General features: G+C 36.8%; 1 protein-coding gene across 7 annotated transcripts in view; it reads right to left on the bottom strand.

The window, feature by feature from the left end:
• The window catches only part of LOC141454637 (chymotrypsin-2-like), a 105,295-nt gene that overhangs the window by 74,304 nt on the left and 4,861 nt on the right, over positions 1-26,130 (bottom strand). For 3 of the 7 annotated variants that reach the window (XR_012458847.1, XR_012458846.1, XR_012458850.1), the window contains 2 exons: positions 12,803-12,884; positions 3,109-3,177 (listed from right to left, as the gene is read on the bottom strand). Coding sequence is in view for 2 of the 7 variants with exons in the window: in XM_074129090.1 (XP_073985191.1) it covers positions 3,154-3,177; positions 7,607-8,029 (447 nt within the window). In the remaining 5 variants the exon portion in view is untranslated. Of the gene's footprint in view, positions 1-3,108; positions 3,178-7,606; positions 8,147-12,802; positions 12,885-14,490; positions 14,556-26,130 lie in introns of those variants that run through there. The other 4 variants (XM_074129090.1, XM_074129088.1, XR_012458848.1 and 1 more) reach the window with 3 other exon arrangements.

Here is a 26,130-nt window from a genome sequence, read left to right as displayed (position 1 = left end):
TCTGTCTGACCGGAACCGTCCTTTTGTGTAAGAGGTGTTAGTTTCGTTTTGTCGAAATCATGATACCTACACATGTAGTAGAGCAACGAATTGTCGTGAAATTTCATATCAAACTAGGTAAAACCGCTACTTAAACTTATCTTTTATTAAAAGAAGTTTATGGCGATGAATGTTTATCACGTGCGCAAGTTTTTGAGTGGTTCAAGCGTTTCCAAGATGGCCGAGAAGACGTCGGAGATGATGACCGCCCGGGTCGCTCTTTCACGTCCAAAACGGATGAAAATATCGCTTATAATTGAATCAACATTACTACCGTGAGATGCTTGCTTAACTTCGTGAAAGAGTAAGGTAAAAACGACCCGATTTGTGAAAGAACAAGTCACGGGGTTCTCCATCAAGACAACGCGCCGGCTCACACTGTATGTTCTGTCAAGATGTTTCTAGCCAAGGTTTCTTTATTAGTCTAATAGATTTACCAATTACACCGATAAAATTAGGTTTTTTTTTAAAAGTAAGTAATGATTTCGACTATCAAAAGCTTTTTGAACACCCATAAAAATGGCAAAAAGCGATTCTTTATAGACCCGAGTGTAAAGCAAAATTGAAGAGGATAATGTAAATAGATAATACATGGTTTTTTGAATCCGCATTGTTCTCTAGGTATTATATCAATTATTTCATACCAGATGGTGAGCCTCTCTTTCACAATAGACGTAAATGAAAAGTTTTAAAAAAGTAATTGAAGCTTTTTTTTTGAGAAAACTTCCAAAAAGTGTTAAATGCGTTCAGTAAATTGGTATTTTTGGTTGAGAAAATTATTTAAACTCGAAATTTTAAGCAATTTATTTAATTTTATTAAAGTGCTAGAAATGAGAGTCACACTGTAGTGGCTCGTTAAATGTGAAGTATTTGAAATCCATAACTAAATAAGTTGACAAAATTTCACATTTCATCGAGCTTATTGTTAAAATATTGAATTTGAATGTTAATAATAACTGTCAAGAATATAATGTATAATTTCATAGTGTCAAATAAATCTCAACAGTTCAAAAACGTTTTGTGTAGGTTGAATCACTTGGTTGAATGAATAAAATGGACATTAGGGTAAGTTAGCCCCCTTGCACATTGTCGGACGTATCTCTAAACACAAATAGTAGTAATATCTGGTTAGGCCCCCTAAACTGTTTTGACGCTAATCGTTCTGAAGCACTAGATAAATGATCTCGTTAATATTTAACTAAAATCTCTTTTTGCAGTGGGTGGGGGAAAACAGTTGTGATTTTATTGTCGTGATTTGTTTGTTTACTAGGGAGCTTGACTCTGGGAGTCGAATCAATTATGATTAAAAAGCTAGTACTTTAATTCCTGTATGATTCTAATTGTCATTTCTTTAAACTGAGCCTTAAAAATGGAGCTTAAAATATCTTACGCTCATAACGTAGAATAATAATCTTAGAACATGCAAGTTAGCAGTAGCAAAAATATAATTTAATTAAAAATTACGTCAGTGACAGGTTAATGGTTAATTGGAAATGAATAAAACTATTTGCTAAATAACAATAAAGGAAGTTTTATAACAAGAATTGCGAACTTGATTGTAATATTAATTAATTACACCTTTTTTCATTAAATAGTAATTAGAAATTAGATACTTTAATTTCCAAACAATGGATCTGAATTTCAAACAGCTAGTTTGACGCAAGCAAATCTCCAGGTACTTGTATTGTATAACAACAAAATGACTAACATATGTTACGCATACGATTTAAAATCTTCTTAAGAAATCATTTACAAATATTGACTTTTGCAGATTTTGACTAAAGAATGTTAGTCATGAATTAGTTCTGGGAATCCGATGTTTATAGGTTATGGTTTATAGTCAAGGTTTGCATTATTTCTTTAAGTTCTTAGTAATTATTTAAATTGTATTTTTGCTAACGCCAAGAAAATAGATAAATTATTCAAAATAATTCATCGTTATATTCACTTAGCCGGTTACTTTATATCAATTTTCCCATTGAAATTCTCTACTTCAATATTATTAAGGCAATACTTAAGGAACGGAGTTAGGCTCAGTGGCGTCTATGGTGGACAGGGCCGGATTTAGATGAAAAGAAGCCCTAGGCTATTCCACTTATGAAGGCCCTTTCACCTCCCATTTTTAAGTTTGTAAATTACATGAGAGATAATAAAATACATCACTACTCTGATATATGTATATCGGATATGTTTCTCCTTATTTTCGGTTCAGGGTTTTAGTGTTCACTGATTTTAGAATAGTGTAATTTTAATTAATTGAATGCAGGCCCCTCTTGATCTTGAGGCCCTAGGCTGAAGCCTAGTTAGCCTATAGGAAAATCCGACCCTGATTGTGGAGATTAAGAGCTTGAATAGAGCTGCCATGTCTTAGATGTTCTTCTACTGACAGTCTCTTTTAGCTCACTGTCCGGTGATAGAAAGTGTTGTACGTATCAAGAGAACACTGTTCGGAGGCTGGCAGTGTATTACTAAAGCTCCGAGCGCCCATGATCACATAAGTTGATGCGCCTTAATCTGTTGTGCGTTCGACGTGTATACTCGATGTGAAAAATATAAAATTGCCATTAACTATAAAAACTCGAAATTTTAATAAAATACAATAAGAATATTATTTGGTGGGATGTTTCCTTTATCTTACCAATAGAACTGCGGTGGGAGCCAACCAAATGATAAGTGGTTGGTACATGTTTGGTCTCCGCATTAGAGATTGGAGAATTGCGCACACAAATAGAAGCTCTCAACCCTTGTGCAATGCCGTTTTTACCTTAGATAGAGATTCAGACCTCAGTAAGAGCAAGATTTTATTTTGCACAGAATTCAAAGCTCTTGGGTCCCTAGTTAACTAGTCAATGCATACCTGAAGCGGTGCAAGATTTTTGAAATGCATAGAATGCTCTGTAATCTCAAGCCCCAGAGAGATTGCAGAGAAAGTGCTTGCAGTGACTATTACGTGACGTTGTAAACTTTTGGTTGTTTTGCCCTGCGTTCGACGTGTATACCATGTCATTTTTAAAACTAAATTCCACGCTTAACTGGTTTAAGTTAAAATAATAAAAATAAAATACTTACTTAAATAATAAACTCAGTTACTCCAGTCCAATGCCATGCTAATAGTTAGCATCGGTAGAGATCGCTAATCTGAAATGCAAAAAATGGAAATAAAATCTAATGAAATTCAATATTGGTTTAATAATTTGATTGGCAAGTTAATATAATCTAGCTTGGAAATAATGTTTAAAGACATTTCGGTTGCGAAGGCATGCATTCAAACAAGTTATTCTGACATTTTCTTCCTCTTAAAAAAAGGATATGTTGTAGAAAAAGTAATTCACAAACCCAAAACTGTAATTAATGTAAACCCAAAATTTTCAATTGACTTAGACTATGACAAGCTTATGCTGTCGGTTTGTTTCTTGGGAAAGTAACAGCCTTAAAAGGGGTTTTTGAACAGTTATAAGGCGGTGCGGAAAAAGTTCGGTTTTCAAATTTAATTAAACTAAGTATTATTTGTAGACTGGGTTCGCTTTTTACAAATCAGCGGAAAAGATGTGATGAGAGATTACCTGCGGAATTTCGGCACTGTTACGCCTCAAATAAACTTTTTTTTTTTTACCGAACATTTTTATGTTTATTTATTTATTTACAAAAATATGTACAAAATATTTACAGGAGTACCAATTTGTGTATTCTAACTCCTACACAGTTATCGCATACGAGGGTCGTTTGAAAAGTCCGTGCAAAGTCAGAGAGATAGCACTACTGGCGCGTATCGAGGTTATGTTTAGTTAGTAGCATCTCTTGAAAGAACACACACCAAGTTTCAGCCAGATCGGTCTATTTCTTTGTGTTTGGCATTCGTTTGAATCGAGGAAGTCGAGTGATTTTCAAAAAATGGACGAAAAAGAATTTCGAGTGTTGATTAAACACTACTTTATGAAAGGCAAAACGCCTCAGGAGACTAAAGAGAAGCTTGATAAACATTATGGTGACTCTGCACCTTCGATTAGAACAGTTTATAAGTGGTTTCAAAATTTTCGGAGTGGCCATATGGGCACAAGTGACGCTGAACGTTCTGGACGCCCTGTTGAGGTTACTACTCCAGAAATCATTGATAAAATCCATGATATGGTGATGGATGACAGAAGAGTGAAGGTGCGTGAGATTGCTAGTGCTGTGGGCATCTCGAATGAACGGGTACATAATATTTTGCATCAACATTTGGACATGACAAAGCTATCCGCAAGATGGGTGCCGCGATTGCTCACGCTTGACCAAAAACGAAATCGTGTGAAGTGTTGCAAGGACGGTTTGCAGCTGTTCCAGAAGAATCCGCAGGACTTTAAGCGTCGTTTCGTCACTGTGGATGAAACATGGATACATCACTACACTCCTGAGACCAAAGAACAATCTAAACAATGGGTTACCAAGAGGGAATCTGCGCCAAAAAAGGGGAAGACCGTTCCTTCGGCCGGAAAGATTATGGCGACTGTCTTTTGGGATTCGCAAGGAATAATCCTCATCGACTATCTGGAAAACGGTAAAACTATTACAGGTGCATATTATTCATCGTTATTGGACCGTTTGAAAACCGAGCTGCAAGAAAAACGCCCACGATTGGCCCACAAAAAAGTCCTTTTCCATCACGACAACGCACCAGCTCACACCTCAGCAGTTGTGGTCGCAAAATTAATGGAAATAGGGTTCCAACTCGTTTCACATCCCCCTTATTCTCCAGACTTGGCTCCCTCGGACTACTATTTGTTCCCCAATATGAAGAAATGGCTGGCGGGAAAAAGATTTTATTCAAACGAGGAGGTGATTGCAGAAACGAATGGCTATTTTTCAGACTTGGACAAATCCTATTATTCGGAAGGGATCAACAAACTAGAGCAGCGTTGGACGAAGTGTATAAGCCTAAAAGGAGACTATGTTGAAAAATAAAAAAGGTTTACCCCAAAAAATTAAGTAGTTTTTATTTTTGCACGGACTTTTCAAACGACCCTCGTATTTACACAGGATAGTAATACAGTACAAATTTAATTAGAGGGAAAAATAAATAAAAACCTCCAAAAGGGCAAATAATCTTGAAATTTCAATTTTTGAAAACAATAAATATAATTTTAAAAAAGTCGTGCGCCTTTTGATGTACTATGAAACAATGTTACTTAGGCTGAATTAAGGAAAAATAAAAATCTTGAATAATAGTTGGTGCGTAGAGAGAAAATGTAGACTGAAAAGCAAGATTTGGGTAAAATGTTGGAGGCTGAATCTAAAAGCTTTCCAGAATACTTTGAAAATTTCTGTAAAAGTTATATGTATACTGAAAATGTGTGCAACAATATTTGTGGAAATGACGATGAAGGAAATAGCGCGATTTGTAAAAGTTGTTTTTTAATATTAATAAATGGAATCAAAACGTAAAAGTTATTTATAAGGTTTATTATTCGATTGAATTCGGATATGGAAATCAACCGATGGATAAGCGTTGAAAAATTATGCCGTCATTTTAAAAGCGATTGAGACCAGATAAAGCCATTAATATTTGAAATTGTCCAATACTTTCATTTTAATATTTAAATAATATGGAAAAACGTTGCAGAAAACATTTAATACAACAGTTATACCACCCAACGGCATTAACCATTACCAAATACTCGTATATTGGCCACTCAAAATACGTAACAATTTTTGGAGTATTCACTAAAAACTCGCAAAAGCACTTTTAGTTGTTTTAGGTTTTTAGAAAGGGGGCCCCACCAGGTTTGTTTTTGGGTCCATTAAAGAGATTCAATAATATCCAGCAATTTCTATCCATCATATTTCAACTCCATGACAAAAACCATCATTGTCCGCAAATTAAAGCTTTTCCTCCCCTGTCAAATTGGGCTGGAATGCTATCTACAAGCGTTCTTCAAGCGTAACTAAAAGCCTCGGAATTTAGCCGAGCGTTAAGCCGAGATCATCCGACCGTGCACGGTTTATGTTAAGAAGCGCTCCCCAAAACGGCCAACCCCTTTTCTTTGCCTTACTACGATGACATTTAACATTAATTTAATGGAAGCTACTGCTTATTATACTTATTTCTAAGTGGGAAGGTTATTTGTATTTTGATTCCCTTGTTCGTTGAATTATTCATTTGGACGGAGTGTTGTGGTCAAATCAATAATGTTGCTAGTGCTATGTGCTATACATGGCCATAATTTAATAAAGTACGATATTATAACCAACCAAAAATAGAACCTAATTATAACTTTAACCTCTTTACTCGCACAGAGAGCTTACACTCGCCTTATTCATGAATTTACTCTTTAGTGGAAAGTTGAGATTTGATTGGATCGTCTTTTCTTTCCGGAAGCGATATCGTGAATTGTCTGAACGATGTAGATTGGAATTACTTAATTAATTTTTGTAGGATAGCATTTATTCGAAAAATGAAAATATGAAATTAAAATTTCTAATAAACTCCTTAACAAAAACTTACAGTTTAAAATGTTAAGTATAAGGGTTGATTAAACGCCAAAAGGATACACAAATCAGCAAGTACCCAACATTTCATTAATACTTCATTGATATCATTTTCTGCATTAATGTTCATTATTTTTTAGAATTTATCAGATGTTACAGACCCTTATGCTAGCTAGTTCATTCTTAATAATTTTTTGTTATAATAATGATTAAATTGTACATATACTACATCACAGTAATTTTAGAGGGGGGCTTTACATATATGGGGCTAACTCCTCTCCCATTCGATATAAAGTGTCGAGACTCCCCAAAAAGCATATCTACATAAAATTCCGAATCGAATGACACCTCATTCATGAAAATCGGTTCGCGCATTTAGGCGCTACGTTGTTTCCAAAAAAGGTAACTAGAAAAAGAAGATTTTCTGAAAATGCCGTTTTTGCCCATTTTCAGCCACATATTTCTCGAAATCTATTTAATCTATGATGTTGCAAAAAAAAAAAAAAAAAAAAATTACAGTTATAATGGAGGGTTTGCCCTTTATTTTAAAGAAAATTTGGGAATTTTATCTTTTATAGAAAAAGAGAAAAAAATTGTCAAAGTTGGGTGTTTTTCAACGTTACGCTTTTTCGTGCAGTTTTTGACGATCAACCCTTATACAACTGTCCTACCGGACAGTTTTAATAATAACAATAATAAATAATATATTTCTTTTTTTATTTTAATGGTTTCGTACAATGTAATGGAGCGAAATTAACAGAAATATCATTGTTAACCTTACTGTCTCAGCATTCCTTGATGCGTCACAACTTGCTGGTGGTGCAGGTGTCTTTCTAACGTACCATTTCACCCATTGTAAGTAGGGACATATGAAAGTATACATGCTCATGACACCTTGATCACCACAAGATGGAGATGTGTCGACTCCTACGCATGTCTCAAGATGTACAATTGTATTTGCAATACCGACTAGTTTACCATCACAAATCAATGGACCACCAAAATCATCATAACATATACTATCACCAGCAATTGATTGTAAACAGATATTTCTAATATAAGGATAACAATAACAACCAGATTTACCATGCTTTGCCCTTACTTTTTTTGCACTTAATTTGCGCCTGGTTTGACCAAAACGATAACTAATACATTCCCTATTCAATGTTCTGTCATCTTGTGGCCAAGTCGTTTCTTCTATTTCAATATTTTTCACTGTTTCATTAAATTCAACTGGAGTTTTAAACTTTACTATTGCTATGTCATTAATATTTATGTGTTCATGATAACCAGGATGGTAGATTATTTCTTCAATTGGTAAAGTTTGATTTTTTGAAAACTGTTTTATATCTGATATACCATAAGCGATAACTTTATTATCAGGTTTTGCAAAACATTTACTTGATGTTAGCGCCCACCGTCTATGTACAAGTATGGCCATGCAATCTATATTTGGCCCATCATGTGTGTCTTGCACTACTGCCAGTACAAATGGTGCTTCAGTAATAGATATATACATCTTCATCGAAAGCGCGTATTATTGGAAAAAATATAAAAATATTTACTAAAAATGTTGAAATAATGTTCATTTAGTTAGTTCACTACATTGAAATAGGTATTTAAAAAAAAATAAAATAAGTGCCTAATAATTTAACTTTTTCTTGAACATATGACGTAAAAACTAAATTATCTCAGTACATCTCAGAATCACCACTAAGACGACACTGTGCATGAGTGGATAAATTGTTGAGTTTACTAAGATTATTAACAGAATTTATTTACCTCAATTTAGAATAGAATAGAAAAGAAATTTATTATTCTGGGACAATTGTCCCCTAAGAATAAACACAGGTACAAATAGAGGCCTTAATAGTTTGGCCTGTGATTAAACAGAAAATAAATAAATAAATATTTACAAAAAGTGAAAATCAAAATAACAATAGAAATTAAGGAAATAAATTAAAAGAATTAAAATTTCGGAGGAAGCTGAATAGAAAGGAGATAACTGAATAGAAGGGATTTAAAGATGGAAAGGGTAGGAGCATGGCGGACAGATGATGGTAAAGAGTTCCAGAGAGAGGTAGCACGTATCAGGAAGGACTTGTCAAAGGATGAGGTACGTTGAGAAAGAATATAGAGATCGGATGAGCGAGATCTGGTATTACGGGAATGTATCGAGGATTTAAACTTAAGGAGTTGAAAAATATAGGAAGGCCTTTGAGACTGGATGACTTGAAAAAGGAAAGAAGCCAAAAGATATTGGCGGCGTTAGACAGGAAAAAGCCACTTCAACTCATCGTAGCAGTGCGAAATGCGAGAGTCTCTGGGGAAATGCTGAAAATAAATCTTATGTAGCAGTTCATGGAGGCGCTTGAGCTTAGCTTCAATATCACCAGAAAGACCGCCATGAATTTCTTCAAGATTTGTGGTAAGATTAATGAGTATTTCCTTTGTTACGATTTACAAAAGAAAAAGTAGAGTGGATTTCGGTGGGAAAAAAATATAGAAAAAGTTAACGTTAAAAATGTTTACACTATCATGTTGGGACATTAATTCGTATATAAGTTGGTGGCTGGTTTAATACCAGCCATTACCAGCAGGGGTGGGCCTTGTCGGCTTGGAGGCGGCACCCAAGACGCCCGCCACTGGCTGTTCCCTTCATGTCTTTCACTCTATCTTTTTTGGCAGAGTGTTGTCGTCACAACAACCCCGATCTACCACCTGATTGTCAAACAGCGCCCGTATCTCATTATACAGTACAAATACATCCTCTTTTACTCCCCCTGTAGTGATCTATAGTTAACATTCATACAGCCACCTACTTAGCACACACCAATGTCATCCGGACTTGTAAGTTGAGGTGTTAGCGTTTCTTATTCCATCTTTTACATCGTGCACTTTTTTCTTAATAGTACTTTCAGCGTTATTCAGGCTAGATTTTCTTGTAACGCTAAAAGTGTTGTAATTTTGGAAAAGTTGATACTATAATGTATTCTTAAGCACCAACATCAACCGTTATAGTTATTTCAGTCATCTGATGTAAAGACGTTACTTCTATGGCAGAAGTACTTACTCCTGCAGCCATTGTTAAAGACGCCCAGTGAATACATATCGAATATTATATTTCTAATATTCGCAAGCTCTCTTATGCGAGATTCTTCCATTATTGGGAAATGGTTGTGGAGTCCTTGCCCCCTCTAACATGAACTCCCTTCGGAACAAAATTTCTCAAACCTAGCTGATTGAGCAGAAAGGTGAGCACGCGATTAACAGTGTAATGGAGTGTAATCGTGGTAAACTAAACGAAATTTAAGGAACATCGACTTCTGAGCTGGAAATCGGAGCATTTCTTGTGCACTTTCAGACTTAGAACATAGTACTTTCGTTAAGACAGTGCGTCGCCATTGAAAAGGTTACTGCTTTTATGTAGACGAATGTAAGTGGTGAAACTGTTAACTGCAGATTATTACTTGGGGGTTTTACACCGTTATGGGCCAGGATTCAGTGAGTTCGGCCCGTATATCGGGAGAAGGGTCATGGATGCTCCTGCAAGATAATGCACCGGCCCACAAGTGTAAGATTGTTTTTTTTTTTTGGGTATCAGTGTTTACACTATTAACCAAACAACAACTTGTATTTGTGGTAGGTTTTTAAATATTTTAATTCTTAATAAATTCTACCAAAGAAGAATAAACATAGATGTTATTTGAAAATATTATCTCCTTAAAATAGAGAGGAACAGTGCAATATCTTGTGATCTCATTAAAAAACTTTTCCCTTTCTTTTGTTGTAATTAGGGCAAACCATAACCACGTGTTTAAAATCCTCCGTCTCATTACATCTCCTGCAAAGAGGAGAGACCAATTTCCCTAAACTAAACAAATATGACTTACAAATACCTATTCTATTTATTATGGTAACAATTCTTTTGCCAAAATAACCATCTTTAAACCATACTTTATGGTTAATCTGTGGTACCATGGTTTTGTAAAATAAGCCCATATCCAAATTTTCGAATTTCCACTGCCACTTTTCCATGATTTTTCTTTTTACCCAGCCCTTTAAATCTGATGGTGGAAGAGGTATCGCCAAGTACTCACCAGAACTACTGGCCTACTTAGCAAGTAAATCCACAGTTTCATTATTACAAATACCACAGTGAGCTTTGCACCAACCAAAATTAATGTTCTTTCCTTGATTTTTCAGGAGTAAGATTGTTCATGATTTCCTGGTCGAAAAAAGTATCGTGGTGCTCGATCACTTTCTATATTCGCCTGATTCAGTACCGTGCAACTTCTGGTTATTAACAAGGTTGAAACTGGTGATGAAAGGAAGAAGTTTCGACGCAATTTTGGATATCCAGAAGGCTAAGACCACCATTTTGGACAGCATACCAAGAAATGATTATACAGAGAGCTTTAAAACATTCTACCAAAGTTTACAGCGATGTATTGTTTCTGTAGGAGTGTATTTTGAATAAAAATCGTTATCAATTAAAAATAGGATTATTAAATAATCCCGTTTTTTATTTTATATCAGTTTTATTTTTTTTCCCAAGAGACAGTTTGCTGTGCAGAAGCTCCTAGGAAGAGGAAAAATCTAAGGGCTATCAGCTGGATTCAAACCCAGGTTTCCGTGTGGGAATCCAGAACTACATATTATGTACCTCCTTAAAGCCCCATTGCCTTGAGAAGCCTCCAGCCTAGCAAGCCACTGGTCTTTGTCTTGCCACCGCCTACATTGCATCTAACCGGATACCTTTCGCCATTCTTTTTTATCTGTATGAAATCCTATAAATAATCTACGACTATTTTGGTCCTACATCATTATTTCATACTTTTAAGAATTTCCGTGGTAAACGGCATTCTACCATTTTGAAAAATGTCCAAACCTTAAATGTTTACTGCATAGATGCTGGCATAAAACTTTTCTCTCCTAATACCAATTAGTTGTGAAAGGAAATCTGCCGTGTTTGTGTACCAAAGAGTCTCTGAGGATGAAAAAGTCCCGCAATTTCCTAATTACATTTAAACGATTTTCTATATTCCCCCAAAATTTTTAGATAAAAACTTTAAATATGACTCCCTACTACAAATGTAACTGGGCAGGAATCAAGCGAACTTTTAAGCTAATGTGAATAGCAAGATGGTTGATCTGAGAGCGTACAAAATATTTGTGAAAAGGAGGCTTGGATACTGAACAGATAGCAGCCATCTATTGTTTCATTCATTCGAAATCTTTTGGCCAAAAAGTAGCCCGCAAGACTTAGCGGTAATTATAAAGTTCTTTTAAGACTTCTTCATAATCTTCACCTATCTTTGAAAGAAGACTTTTTCTTTTAGATCAGCAATCCGACCTGGATTTAGAATAGAGCTAAGATGAACAACGAAAAAATTAAACTTCCTAATAAATTTATTCGTTGTAATCACATAAACAAAATGCTCAATAAAGAAAACATCGATCCAGAAAAAATATTACCATTAAGTCCTTAAATAAGGTACTTTATGTAATGGGACATCTAATGATGCAGACTGATTTCTCAGAAATCTAAATAACGTCACATTTAAAGCTTAAGAGGAAACAAATTAATATTATCAGCATGCATGTGCTGACAAGCACAACAAACACGTAATGTTTATTAGGCGTTAACGATGATTAGATTGATGAACAAAGAGGAAAGAGATTGTCTTCTATGATATCAAAAGATCTGTTGGCACCACTGAGCCATACAACACTGCATCTAAAACAGCCGCATAACTTAGAAATAGATACTCAATTGTCATGGAAATTAGTTTGATTGGTGTGATTAAAAATAAATTTTAATGGAAGACAGAACGGCTTTTTTAGCAGTGAGCAGGATGAACAGGTACCACTGAACAAAGTTGATGTTATTTACCAGAAGTAGGGAAGTGATCAGCTGAGTGGTTAGCGATTACTGGGATTCCAACGCAGAGATCAAGGGTTCGAATCCAGGCCGATGGCCCTTCAGATTTTCTCTTCCTAGGAGCTTTCTTACAGTTCACTGTCCGGTGATGAACAGTTTGTCTGTAAAGAGAGTAGTACAACTAACAAAAGCTACGGGCGCCAATAGTCTTAGTTGTGGACGCGCCTAACTCAAAAAAATTGCCAAAGAAGAAACACTATCCGCAGTTGGTGTTAATATAAAGAATGCTTATTTATAATTGAGGACTTAGCGTCCAACAACCAACAATTCTTAGCACCAAATTTTATATTCACATTTCTGGTGGGGACCGCCAAACTCTCAGCAATTTAGCAGGTAAGACAAGTAAAAACTTACCAGGTGTCTTACTGTTCCAGTATCCCAGTTTTAGGCAGCGAGGCTTGAGAGAAAGATAGTCAAGCAGCAATGCAAGCCCTCACTGCAACAAAGCATGATGTAAATTAGGTTTGAATAGTAAGCGAAAGGATGGATCCTGCCTAAGTGGGAAGGAAAGAAAACTTCAGCACCAGGGCACTGCGAAATACATAGAGATCAGAAGCGTTTTGCCAAGCCAAGCAGAGGTTCATCAAAGCTACAGTTCTTTAAAGCTCGTAGATGGCCTGGCGATCAAGTTGCGATAAGTCCTGCTGCCCGATATTGTGAACTATGGTTGTAATACGCCGATTCCAAGCTAAATTATATGCAATTGAGGTAGGATTCGTAGAGATCATGATTTTAACAAAACGAAAATTACTGCGGCAATATTCTGGAGCAGGCGAGAACTTGTAACCCTGGTGCTAGTCTATAGCAGGAAGTACGAGGTGTGGCTATTAAATAACGAGACTGATGCTGCTACAGAAGAACTATGCATGTGCCAAATCCTTAACGACCGACAGCTGTGCAGCGTAAAGCCTTCTCTTTCCGATTGCAGCGTCTCACGTGTTTGTAGAGAAATCTGTCTGACCGGAACCGTCCGTTTGTGTAAGAGGTGTTAGTTCCTTTTTGCCGAAAACATGATACTACACATGTAGTACAGCCACGAATTGTCGTGAAATTTCACATCAAAACTTATCAGTAGAGGTTTTAACTCTACTGAAACTTATCTTTTATTAAAAGAAGTTTATAGCGATGAATGTTAAACACGTGCGCGAGTTTTTGAGTGGCTAAAGCGTTTCCAAGATGGCCGAGAAGACTTCGGAGATGATGACCGCCCGGATCGCCCTTCCACGTCCAAAACGGATGAAAATATCGATTATAGTTAATCAACATTACTCCCGTGAAGTGCTTGCTCAACTCCGTGAAAGATTGAGGAAAAACGGCCGATTTGTGGAAGAACAAGTCATGGGTCATAAGACAACGCGCCGGCTCACACTGCATTGTCTGTCAAGACGTTTCTAGCCAAGTACAACATCCCAGTTTTAGGCCATCGGCCTTATTCGCCTAACCTGGCCCCATGTGACTTTTATCTGTTCCCCAAAGACTTCCAGCACTGTTTCGAACAATGGTAAATTCGCATTTAGGGTTAGGCGTTTTAGGGTTAGGGGAGGGGTGTGTATTGACGGTGATAATAACTAAATATGTTTAAATTTAAAATAAAATGTTTTACAGCAACAGTCTGGTTATTTAATAGCCCACACCTCGTATTGCTAGATGTGTCCAGTTCACCAATGCGCAGTTAGGGATACACTCCTCTGCTCTGGTAGCCACGGGAGGAGCACTTAGCGTCTTAGAGCGCTTCTGCAATGGACAGATTATTGTAGTCTTATACAATGAACCCCTTTTTGTGGAATGAACTCGAATGGGCTGCACAAGAAACTTATTATCATCGGGTCACATCATGGGCGACTTGATAAAATATTAAATTTAAATTTTCCGACTGTTTTCATCCTTAATTTATAAAGAGCACATGCATTTTTTTTTTTTGCAAAATGTTTATTCCTGAAAACATTTAAAATAGTAAATATGACCGATTTTAAGACTAAGCCAGGATTCAGGGACTCTGTATTTCAAAAAAAGATATTTTTGAATAATTGATTTAGACCAACCTGTAATATTTGGCTTTTCAATTAGTGGCCGTGTGCTTCGTTCTCTTGGAATATCTCCTACAAGCCTTGTACAGCAAAAAATTTGCTTAAATAACTTTTTTTAACACTCGCACTAAAAAAGTACTGGTTAATTATTCCAGTTTCAATATTTTCAAATATGTTCCATTTTGGATTTTTTTTTTTTTAATTTAAAAAAAAACTCGCATTTGTACAAGGAAGTCATTCAATTGAATTGTATGAATAAATTACGAATTATACAAATGAAAATGGTTCACAAAATACTATGTTTTGAAACTCCTCTACCATGTCGCTGCAAAAGTGGTATAAATCATAAAAACATTAGCGCCCAGCAAGAGCGGCGGAGTAATGGGGAACTATTCTACCGTTTATTTTGTAACTCTTCTGAATTGAATTTTTCTGTACCTGATTTACATGAAGCGCTAAAAATAGGACGGTGGTATTCATTAAGCACAATTATGCACAGTTTTCGGTTGTCGCGGTTGGAGGCGGGAAAGGAGGGGGGGTTTGTCGTCAAGTTTATCATTTACATAAACATCATCTGATGGATAATGGCGGACTTGGTTTAGTTTGAACACAACAGGAAGGAGGGGTTTTGAGGAAAGAGTGGGGGTGAGGTTGGCAAAATGATAATTTGATGCGCCACTGGATGATAGAGAGCGCGCTCTACTTCGGGGACACCATTTGTACGCCAGACCTCGGGAATAAATTTATCCTACTAAGTGATATACCGTGTAGCTGGGGTCTTCCCGTCCTCCCAACTATCTAGCCTCACATTTAGCCGCAGAACTAAGAGTTGCTTAGGCTAAGGGAAAATGGGTATAATTTAGATTATACAGGCCAAGATTTACCTTTATTTATAATTAATAACATTATTAATTATACATTCAAACTAAGAAATTTCATTGCATATATTATAATATAACCAATATAATTGCTTTTCTGGAAATGGTCACCAACTCCTGGGATTAAAAAATCAATTGAGGCAAGGTGATCCACTATGCGCTCAGCAAACCACTGCTAGTGTAAGTCTCTCAGTGGGGCGTAAGACTAAGGGAGCTTCAATCTAAAACGTACAGAGGTCCAACTTAACAAGATTGAGAATGGATAGTAAGGAATCAAAATCTTCTAGCAGTCACCGAGTATTAAAGCAACGTTGAAAAAATGTATACAACATCTCCAGGACTTCAAATAATGATCTTATGACCAGGATGGGCCCCAAAGAGGGCATTAGAAGACAAATCAGGATGGACTGATCCTGGAAGTACTGGACTCCAAAAAAGTTTACTAAAAAACAGCTCTTGGTGATGATATAATCATAATTTTAAAATAATTGAAATAAATCTTTTTCTTAATTTTAAAGTGTTTTTTAAAAAAATTATTTTGTAATTTACAATCTGTATACATTGTATACAATTGGTAAATATGGAGAGAGCGATGAACTGGTGCGGGACGAGAGCAGGAGGAGAGAAACTACCCAGCGGTAGCACTCTCTATAAGAGAATGTGAGGAGGAGAATTGGATGAGAAGAATGTGAGGAGGAGAAGGTGAGGAAGAGAATACGAGGAGGAGGAGAGAGGAGAGATAGGAGAATAATGATTTAGGACTTCAGCCTTCAAGGAAGTCGCAGGGCCACTGGCGATTCAGACGGCGAGGAGTATTAGAATGTAACGAGAGACAGTACAAGAGGATTAGAGCTAGTCGAGAGAGTAGTATGGAATTAAAGTGTAAAATTTAATCAAATTATGCAATATATAGAGATCAATTAAAATAAATTCTGCAATTTATAATATTAAGATAGAGTGCAAATTATATTAAATAATTGAATATAATATCGAAGTGGAGTTAGTGATATTAGTTATATTTATTTATACAAAAATGATGAAATTCTACAACAAAAGTTCACGAGCGTAAAATTAAATCTGTGATAAAATATCGCCACGGATGATGGGGCCAGTGTTGGGGTCCGTCACTTTAGGGGCGTAATAAATGCAAATTGTATTCATAAAAGTGTATTTTGTGTGTGTTAAGTGCAGGAGTTTGGCCTGGATATTAGAAGAGGTTGTCTGGCAGTGTGGAGGGGAGGAGTCCTTGGGGAGTGTAATCATCATCAGTATTTGCAAGACAATACGATGAGGGTGTATAGATATAGATATAGATATATATATAGCAGAGGCTAGCAAAGCACATTTCCGCCGCTTCTACCATACTCTTCGCTGTTACTTCCTTCACCACCGCCCCCAACACAATGAACACAGCCAGAGGCGGCGGCAGTCTGGCAACGTCAAGTTTAATTCAATTAGACACAACTCTGAAATATCATGAGCTACGGCTTTCAGCACCAAGGCCTTCTTGATCTTAATAATTATTTTCAACATTATATATAAATATTCTAACTTCCTATTTTACGCCTATAAATTGCTTAGGAATTAGCAAGCAACAAATCAATTTAACATTCTGATCTAATACATATGAAATTTAATCCAGATTATATGTTTATACAAAATGTTCAACAACAATGGATTATCCTCCGCAACTAAACAGAAATTCCATACAATTTAAATGGTAGAAAGATGAAATTTAATCCAGATTATATGTTTATACAAAATGTTCAACAACAATGGATTATCCTCAGCAACTTATTACCAAAATTATAAATTGCATTATCTACAAACTTAATCCCTCAACATATCAATAACTTAACTTTTGTCTTCCCATATTGTCTAGGATGATGGAAGGGAGACAAACAGAAATTCCATAGAATTTAAATGGTAGAAAGATGAAATTTAATCCAGATTATATGTTTGTAAATATTTATACAAAATGTTCAACAACAATGGATTATCCTCAGCAACTTATTACCAAAATTATAAATTGCATTATCTACAAACTTAATCCCTCAACATATCAATAACTTAACTTTTGTCTTCCCATATTGTCTAGGATGATGGAAGGGAGACAAACAGAAATTCCATAGAATTTAAATGGTAGAAAGCTGAAAGTATAAAGTACCAAATGGTAACCAAATGTAAATAACTGATAATTATTTAATAAATTGATAATCAAAAACATAAAAGTTCTAAAATTCCTGGAAAACATTCAAGCAAGTGCCATTAGTATCTAATGCTGACTAGCACTGTCAGTTTGGTAAACAAAGCTAGCCAATAAACAAGCAGCATTTCTACCATATACTTAATATCGTTTCACACAGTCACGCGTAAGGTAGTGTGCGTAAAATATTACTTGGCCAGAGAATTCCTGTTGAAACATGAAAGTAATTGAATTTCCTCTGTTAATTTTGTCCCCCCCCTTGGTCTAGTCACAATTTTAACATTCTAAAGTTGATTTTTAAGTAGCATACTTACTAAGTGTTAAATAGGAGAAGAATATAAAAATTCGATTGTATGTTAATTTCTTTTTCTTTGTTTTTTTGAAAACCAATTCTTTTTTTGATTGTAAAGTTTTGTGGTGGCCGCTGTTAGAAATAAACAACCCCTCCGCCACGCCCACTGCCGGCCAAACACCAAACAGGCCCTTTTCTTCTGTCTTTCTATGTGTCCCTCTAATTACCTATCCTACACATGTCTTTAACAGCATTCTTTTGATGTTTAACCGACGTTTCTCCTGTCACAAACCACACGCTTCTTATATCTTCATAAAATTCAATTTCCGTCTCAACGTTTCACCATGTCACAAAAAAAAAAAAATGGCTGCCTTCACACCGCCCATTTGTATTAATATGCTTACTTAGGAAATATATATTATTATTTGTTTACTTGATGTATGCTTCGTGCGCGCAGGATGCTTAAAGAGTCAGCGACAGATCATCACATATATTTATAATTTTTCATCACTGCTGAGGTTTATGATGCACACAAAAATTTTGATTTTACGGAGTTCATTATATATATTTTCACCAATCGATAAACTGTTTTTTATAAAAAAATCTTTTATTGAAATTTACAACAGCAACGATTGTTGCAACAAGCAAATGAGGTACATGATAAAACAATATCAGGATATACGATTGGAGAAGGCACCCAGCAGTGGCACTCCATTAAAAATAAAGTAAGTAAAGTAATCACCTATTTTTCCAGGCGGTGCTTAACGTCCAACTACCAATTAGGTGTCGTGGACGGAGGCGACTAGCACTTTACTGTGAGTTTCTTTTATTAAACATTAAATAAAATCCAAGGCCTAAGACCGGGAATCGAACCCAGTACCACAATACGTATTAGCTTTACAGGTCTCGCCTCGGCTACCGTGGCGCCGTGTGACATTCCATTATCTTGGACACATGTATGCTCTTATAATGACAGTAGATCGTGGGGCCATCTTCTCTTCAATCTCCTTAGAGGATTACCTGGTAATGTGGAAGAAGATAGGTGTCCTATGACAGAGTTAGGATGAGCTGCTGTAGAGGAATGAAATTTTGTGGAAACGAGAGTTAGCAAGATCTTTAACGAAAGAGATTTTGAGGTCATTATGGATGGTGAGGTTAGATACATAGAACAGAGCGTTAAGAAGTTTTCCAAGTATTTTTGACTGTTATGTCTAGAGTAGGGGTCACCAAACTAAGGCCCGCGGGCCACATGCGGCCCCCTGAGGACATTTATCCTCTTTTATTGGTGGTCAATAAGAGGAGCACTATATATGTGGCGGTGCCGCAAAGAGCTGCGTCGCTCATGTACAGTACTACTTCCAATGACGCGGGATGCACGCGTCACGGCTCCGAAAACAGTGTAAACTAACAGCCAGAAGTAGGAAGAAAGGCAAAGCACTATAACTAAACCGGACATTGACCATCTCATTAGCCAAAAAGCAGATCCATAATTCCCACAGAAATACAGGGCAGTTTGTTGATTTAAATTTACTTGTTCTTTATTTGAAATATTCTATTTGTTCCCGCTTTGTGTTTTTTTTTACTTTAAAATAGTTTTTTTTTTTTAATAGTCCGGCCCTCCAACGGTCTGAGGGGCAGTGAACTGGCCCCCTGTGTAAAAAGTTTGGGGACCCCTGGTCTAGAGAGTTGGAACGCTTTGTCGATCCCTACGTATATTTCGTTGCCGTATTACCAAATAGGTCACAGCTAACAGTAGATATAAGAGTCTTTTGTTATGTAGGTTAAGTTTCGATCGTTTGTCAAGTAGTCTGGCGAGAAGTTTTGTAGCATTGGGTTAGTTTCTTGTCTTTTCAGTCTAGTATGGCGATTCCATGTCAACCGTTTGTCTAGGTGCAGTGCAAGGTAGCGTACTTTGTCCACAGTTGGTACAGAAGTTTGGTAAGTTGATAAATTGTCTGGAATTTTATTAAAAAATTTAGGAAATAACGAAGCGCTTAAGATTCATCTGAGCAAATTTCCTGAGCTTGCACACTGAAAAATTCAACTGAATTATTACATCCGTTTACGATAAATATTGTGTAGAAAAAGCGAAATAGTTATTTATCGCACATGTGAATAAACTTTACACAAAAAATTATAAATCAAATTTCAAGTGATTTAATTACATTGAATAAGTAACGATCATGCGCAGTACCAACTTACTCCCTCTACCTCCTTTGCTCATGGAAATAATCAACCCTCCCTGCAGCTCAGTTATATCTGCCTCCAGACGCTGGAAGTCTGTCTCTTACACCATTATAATTTCCCAACAGAGCAATAAATAAATGAAATATGTGGCTTTAATTCTCCATACCCTCTATTATATACACAATTAAAGATCCTAGGGTAGGTTATATCGTTACTGCAGCATTCTGTCGTATGAATTTATTACCATTAATGTTACGCCGCTGCTGCGTTAAATGTGTTTCCATTTTATACTATTATCTAACCACATTATATTATATTGTAAGTTTACCCACTAATGTACAGCGAATGAAAATGTACGTATGTTTTCTTTTTTTATCGACTAGAATTATAGAACAGGATGTTAGCAATAAAACATAGATATTTCCTATAAGGAACCAACCACTTAAAGCGAATCACATCCTGCCCATTTCCTGCTGGATTAATGCGTGCAACCATCACGTTTTCACAGAATTGATGGTGAAATTGAATTTCCTGCTGTTCCAATTTTTATCTTTTCTGAGAGGTATTGCGATTCTATATTTTTTTGAGGCTCAGTGTACGCCGGAAGTGTTTTTATCAAATATTCTATCTCAAATTATTCCTCCTCCCATCTCTCTTAGTTGGTTGAATCTCGAGCACTTTTTTCCGCAATTATCAATGCCTCTAATATTTATTTTATCATTAGGAAAATCCGAATTATATTTCCTCCTTCTGACTGGCGCTACAACTCGTTTGCGCGAATCTTGGTCACCTCTATCAAAGTTCGCCAGTTGTCCCAGTCCAATGCTGCCACCATCCAAGTTTCGGACATCAAGGAGAGTTCTTGCATCCTTAGGCTGGAAACATAGTGGAGCGGCGAGCAAAGCGGCGATGATAGCGAAGAGCGAAGCGGCGAAATCAAACACAAGTTAACATATGGGACCGCGCATAGTGGCGAGCAAAGCGAAGATAGAGCAACTCTATCTATTTCTAGTTTTTGTTTTTGCCGCTTTGCTCTTCGCTATCATCGCCGCTTTGCGCGCCGCTCCACTATGTTTCCAGCCTTAGAAACACCATCATTCCATCGCGACCTCGGTCTGCCCACTGGTCGCGTACCATATATATTTTTTGTTTAATTATCTATTCTTCTTTGAGGTTTTAGTGGTTTTTTGTTATTGGCGAGGTAGGGTTACTGGCCCTACGCCCAACCCCCAACCTGGAGGACCAGGATTTTCTCTAGGGGTTTACTTCCTTAGTCTTTAAAAACGTTCTAACCCACAAGGCGGTTGGGGATATGGAGTAGAAAGGATACAGGAAACGGGTAAGGAACTGGGATAATGAAGCTTGTGAAGATACACAGGATAAGGTGTAGGGCCAGCGGACAGCTGCTCCTTTAGTCGCCTCTTACGACAAGCGGTAGATACTGTGGCCCTATTCTACTAAACCCAGAACCACAGGGGGGCGAATTACATTTAGTATACACAAAATTTGAAACTAATTTCTCCGTAACAGTTACCTAAAAGAATCCATTTCTGGTTTAACCTCCTCTAATCTGGTATTCAATAACTCTATCTTTAATCCATAAAACAATAGCAGTTCTATTCCAAATAGATCGCTTAAAAGCTTAACCCGAAAATAAGTTATTAAAATGATTACATTAATTATTTAGGATAATCCAGCTTGAAGGCAAGATTAAATGGCTAAAAACGCCTAAATCTGTGTACAAACTTGAATCGATCCGTTGTTGTCATTCCAAATATGGTTCTCTAATCTAAACATTGGATATACACTTGAATTCGGTAGGGGTTGGCCAATCAGCCTATGCCTTCGCGAGGAATGGCACATTTTTCGAAGAATTAATTAACGAAGACTTTTTTAACCGTTACCTTCTATTTTAGTATTTTAATTGAATTCAACAAATTCGCATTCGATACTCGTTATCCGTAGCCCCCTACTGATTTCTCTCATTCAGTGGTCTATCCACGTTAAGTACTTAGGGCTAACTTTAGACAACAAACTGACTTTCACTACGCACGTTCAGGACAAAGTAAACTCAGGCAAACTGGACTAGTAAGACTATTATTTCCTCTTCTCTCATGTCACTCCAAAATGACTGTGACCAACAAACTCCTCCTTTACAAAGTGGTCATTAGGCCGATGTTGCTCTACGCCTGCTCCGCCTGGAGCCTGGACTTGTAGTAGCAACATCAAGAAACTCCAAGACAACACAGAACAAATTTCTGAGACTCGCAACAGACTCTCCACGACGCACTAGAATTGACTCACTCCACGAGACTGCAACCATTATCCCCGGTACACTCCTATATCCAAAATCCTCTGCTCAAACTCCTTTCCATCCTAGACTGTCCATCCCAATCCACTATGCCGCGACATAGCCTCCTACTGATCCTTCTACTCCATACAGACACAGAAGACTAAAACATATCCTACTCTAACTCCCTACACTAGCTCCAGGTTTTTCCTCTCCTTTTTACCCTGCATTCTAATCCTCCTCACCTAACTTTTCTTTTACTTCACTTTGTTAAGAAGGTTGAAATGTTTTTATACATTTATACTTCTATATTTATTTTTTGTATTATATATATTTATTATAATAAATATATATTCTTACTTGTTAGCACTAAATCGATAATGGATCATTCGTCATTCGAACCCTGGTCACAATGAGAGTGAGACTGCTCTAGCTAAAGCTTGAAAGCACGAGTTTTCTTCTATAGTTCTAGATTAGACTCCACGGAGTTTGGCCAATGAGCCTATACCACCATGATCCTGCCGTATTAGGGTAATACGAAGAGTAAACTCACGCAAATCGCTAGTAATGAACTTTTTTCGCCTATTTGTGCATCCATGCTGAGGCAATAAATTGCAAGGCTGTTTCATACTTGATGAACCGGTAGAACTGCCTGGATGTCTAAAGAAATATTTTGTGAGAATAAATTATTTTGCAAATCAGCTGAGCGTCCGGCGGAAGTAACTTTCTTTCTAAAACTGCCCTTGTAACTTTCCATTAATTACTTGAACTAAGATTTTTGTTAGAGTAAATTTTCTGGAAGTATATTTTCAGAGATAGGTGAGATTGGGCTATAATTGCATTACACTTTAATATGCAGTATTACAAACAGTTAAAATTCCTAGTTTTAAGAAAATGTTTCCCCATACTAGACACTGAAAAGACAAAAAGAAACTAACCAACGCTACAAAACTTCTCGCCCAGACTACTAGACAAACGTTCGAAACTTAACCTACATAACAAAAGACTCTCGAACCAGCGCAAAAAATCTTGTTGGTTGCGCTGAAAACGGGCCAGACTTTGTTCGGACATTTCCAATCTGGTGCGTTTATGGTCCAATGTCAAGAGCCGCGGCACCCATCTTGCGGATAATTTTTTCATTCCCAATTCTTCGGTTAAAATGTGATATACCCGTTCAGATGACATCCCTACAGCTTCAGCAATCTCTCGCACTTTCAGTCGACGATCCTCCATGACCTTTTTTATGCACTTTTGCGATAAATTCTGAGGTCTTAGCACTTTTTGGCCGTCCACTACGCGGATCATCATCTAAGCTCTCCCGACCAAATTTAAACTCGCTGGTCCACTTGGCAACAGTTGAATATGAATGAGCAGAGTGGAAGTTGGCATGAATTTCCTTTGCTTTCATACCTTTCTTTACAAAGCACTTAATCACTGCTCGAATCTCAGTTTTTTTCATTGTCACAAATCAGTGCTCGGGAACAACAACAAAGAGTCGTCACTACCACTCTCCTGCAGCAAGAGCACTGATGCGCCACTTGTTCACTCACAAAGGATGTGTGATTATTGCGCGGGAACCTCGTTGCTCTAGCACTGACTTCTAGCGGTGATTTCGAGAACTTTTCAAACCACCCTCGTATCTACTGTTAATGCAACCTATCTGGTCATACGGCATCGAAGTATGGGAGATCGACTAATCGTTCCAACTCACTACGCCTCCAGGCATTACAGTCAAAAATACTTCGAAAACTTCTTAACGCTCCGTTCTATGTATCTAACCTCACTATCCATAATGACCTCAAAATCCCTTTCATTACAGATCTTGCTAACACTCGTTTCTTCAAATTTCATTCCTCTACAACAGCTCATCCTAACCATCTCATAGAACACCTATCTTCCTCCACATTACCAGGTAATCCTCTAAGGAGATTGAAGAGAAGATGGCCTCGTGATCTACTCTTATCGGGAGGGCAAAACAAGTTACTGGAGTGACACCACTGGGTGTCTTCTCCACTCATGATTTTCTTTTCTTTTAATTTTTACCACATTTGCTTGTTGCAACAACCGTTGCAGTTGTAAATTCCAGTAAAAGATTTTTAAAAAAATGTTTAAGTTAGATAGTCGAGAATGGCAGCCAGAGAAAGTCTAGTGAATATTCCAAAAAAAGTTTCCCAAAAGCCAGAGTTAATCCAGTCATTTTGTAATTGTTCAATCAGTACAAAAGCGGTTGTAGTTTAATTGTAGCCTAGATAATGAACACAAGTTTACAAAATGGAGGGAACGGCTTTTATTAACGGAGTTGTTTTTAATCATTGCCACACAATGTTGTAATACTCTTGTGAACGCTTGTTTACATGATCACCCCCCCTCTCAGTACAATTAGCGAACTCGCAGATTAATTTCCCCTAAAACAATCAACACGAGTGGAGAGAGAGAGAGAGAGAGACATGATACTTTTGGTTACTACCGTTCGGGGGCGGTAAAATTAGAGTACATCGCCATATAATCCTGGGACCAGTTTGTGTGCTGGCGGCAAGCACCCTGGGTGGCAGAGATTAAACTGGAAGGCACGCCCACCATACCAGTCAGTAATAAAAACCGAGAAAGAAAAGAAACAATAAAATAAACGGTATCCATTCAGAGCAGCTGGCCTTCAGTCCCTACTTATCCATCTCTCAAGAGAGAATTATGGTTCTATCTTATTTCTTCATTTATTTATTGCCAACTATTATACACAAAGGTCGAGTAAGAATAGTAAGATGTTTTGCTTTTAGTAACGGTAAAGTAAGTAGTAGTAATCGCTTACTTCCATTTCAGGCGGGAGTGTATTTGTGTTTAGTAATGTGTAGCTACTTAAAAAAAACTTGGCATCCTAACCGAGTGGTCATTTAGAACCTTAATCTTTTTTACTACGCTATTACACTTTGAATTAACTTTTATTAGGTTTCGATATACAAATAACATATTGCTTTAAAAGTATTACCAAGGCCGGATTTACCTATAGGCTAACTAGGCTTCAGCCTAGGGCCTCAGGATCAAGAGGGGCCTGCATTCAAATTGCAAAATTAAAATTACGCAAAAATTAAAGTGACGTCACTCAAGAACAGTGGAAAATATGAAGTTGGCCAATACGTCATTGAACTCCTCTTCAGATGTACTACACACAGTAGGCCTATGGACATTAGTTACTGGTTCACCCTGTGTATCACAGTGGTGATGTATTTTATTATCTCTCATGTAATTTACAAACTTATAAATGGGAGGTGAAAGGGCCTCATAAGTGGAATAGCCTAGGGCCCCTTTTCATCTAAATCCGGCCATGAGTAAGAAAAGCAATTGAGTAAAAAACATTGAACAATTCAGAAGAAAAAAAAGAATAATTTGCACTATAACGATTGTGTGCACGTGACACAGATAGAAACAGAAAAAATGAATTAAAAGAACTTATAAAAATGAAAATGCGCAACTAAATGTCACAAAGACACAGATGTGGGCCTTAAATTAAAAGAAAAATATACAGTGCAACCTCGACTAATCGGCCCTCGGTTAACCAGGATTCGGATTAACTGGAATCATGTTGAGTCATCATAAGAACACCTGGATCGGCGCCGAAATAAAAGTTAATTTTTTGTCTTCCGATGTAACATAATTGTAGGCGTGGCAGTAACTCTTTTATACCTGATTTTCTTGAAGGGTCATTAAGTAAGTATGTATGTAAAAACCCAAAATATGGTGCAATTAGTACTAAATTTCTTGGGATTTGCTTTTTTTTTTAGCAAGGGATTAGCTATGCGGTTTGCGT

This window comes from Rhodnius prolixus, unplaced genomic scaffold (genome assembly GCF_049639745.1).
Source record: "Rhodnius prolixus isolate KJV_2025 unplaced genomic scaffold, Rpr scaffold_9, whole genome shotgun sequence".
NCBI lineage: Eukaryota > Metazoa > Arthropoda > Insecta > Hemiptera > Reduviidae > Rhodnius > Rhodnius prolixus.
This window is presented reverse-complemented; position numbering and strand designations above follow the sequence as displayed.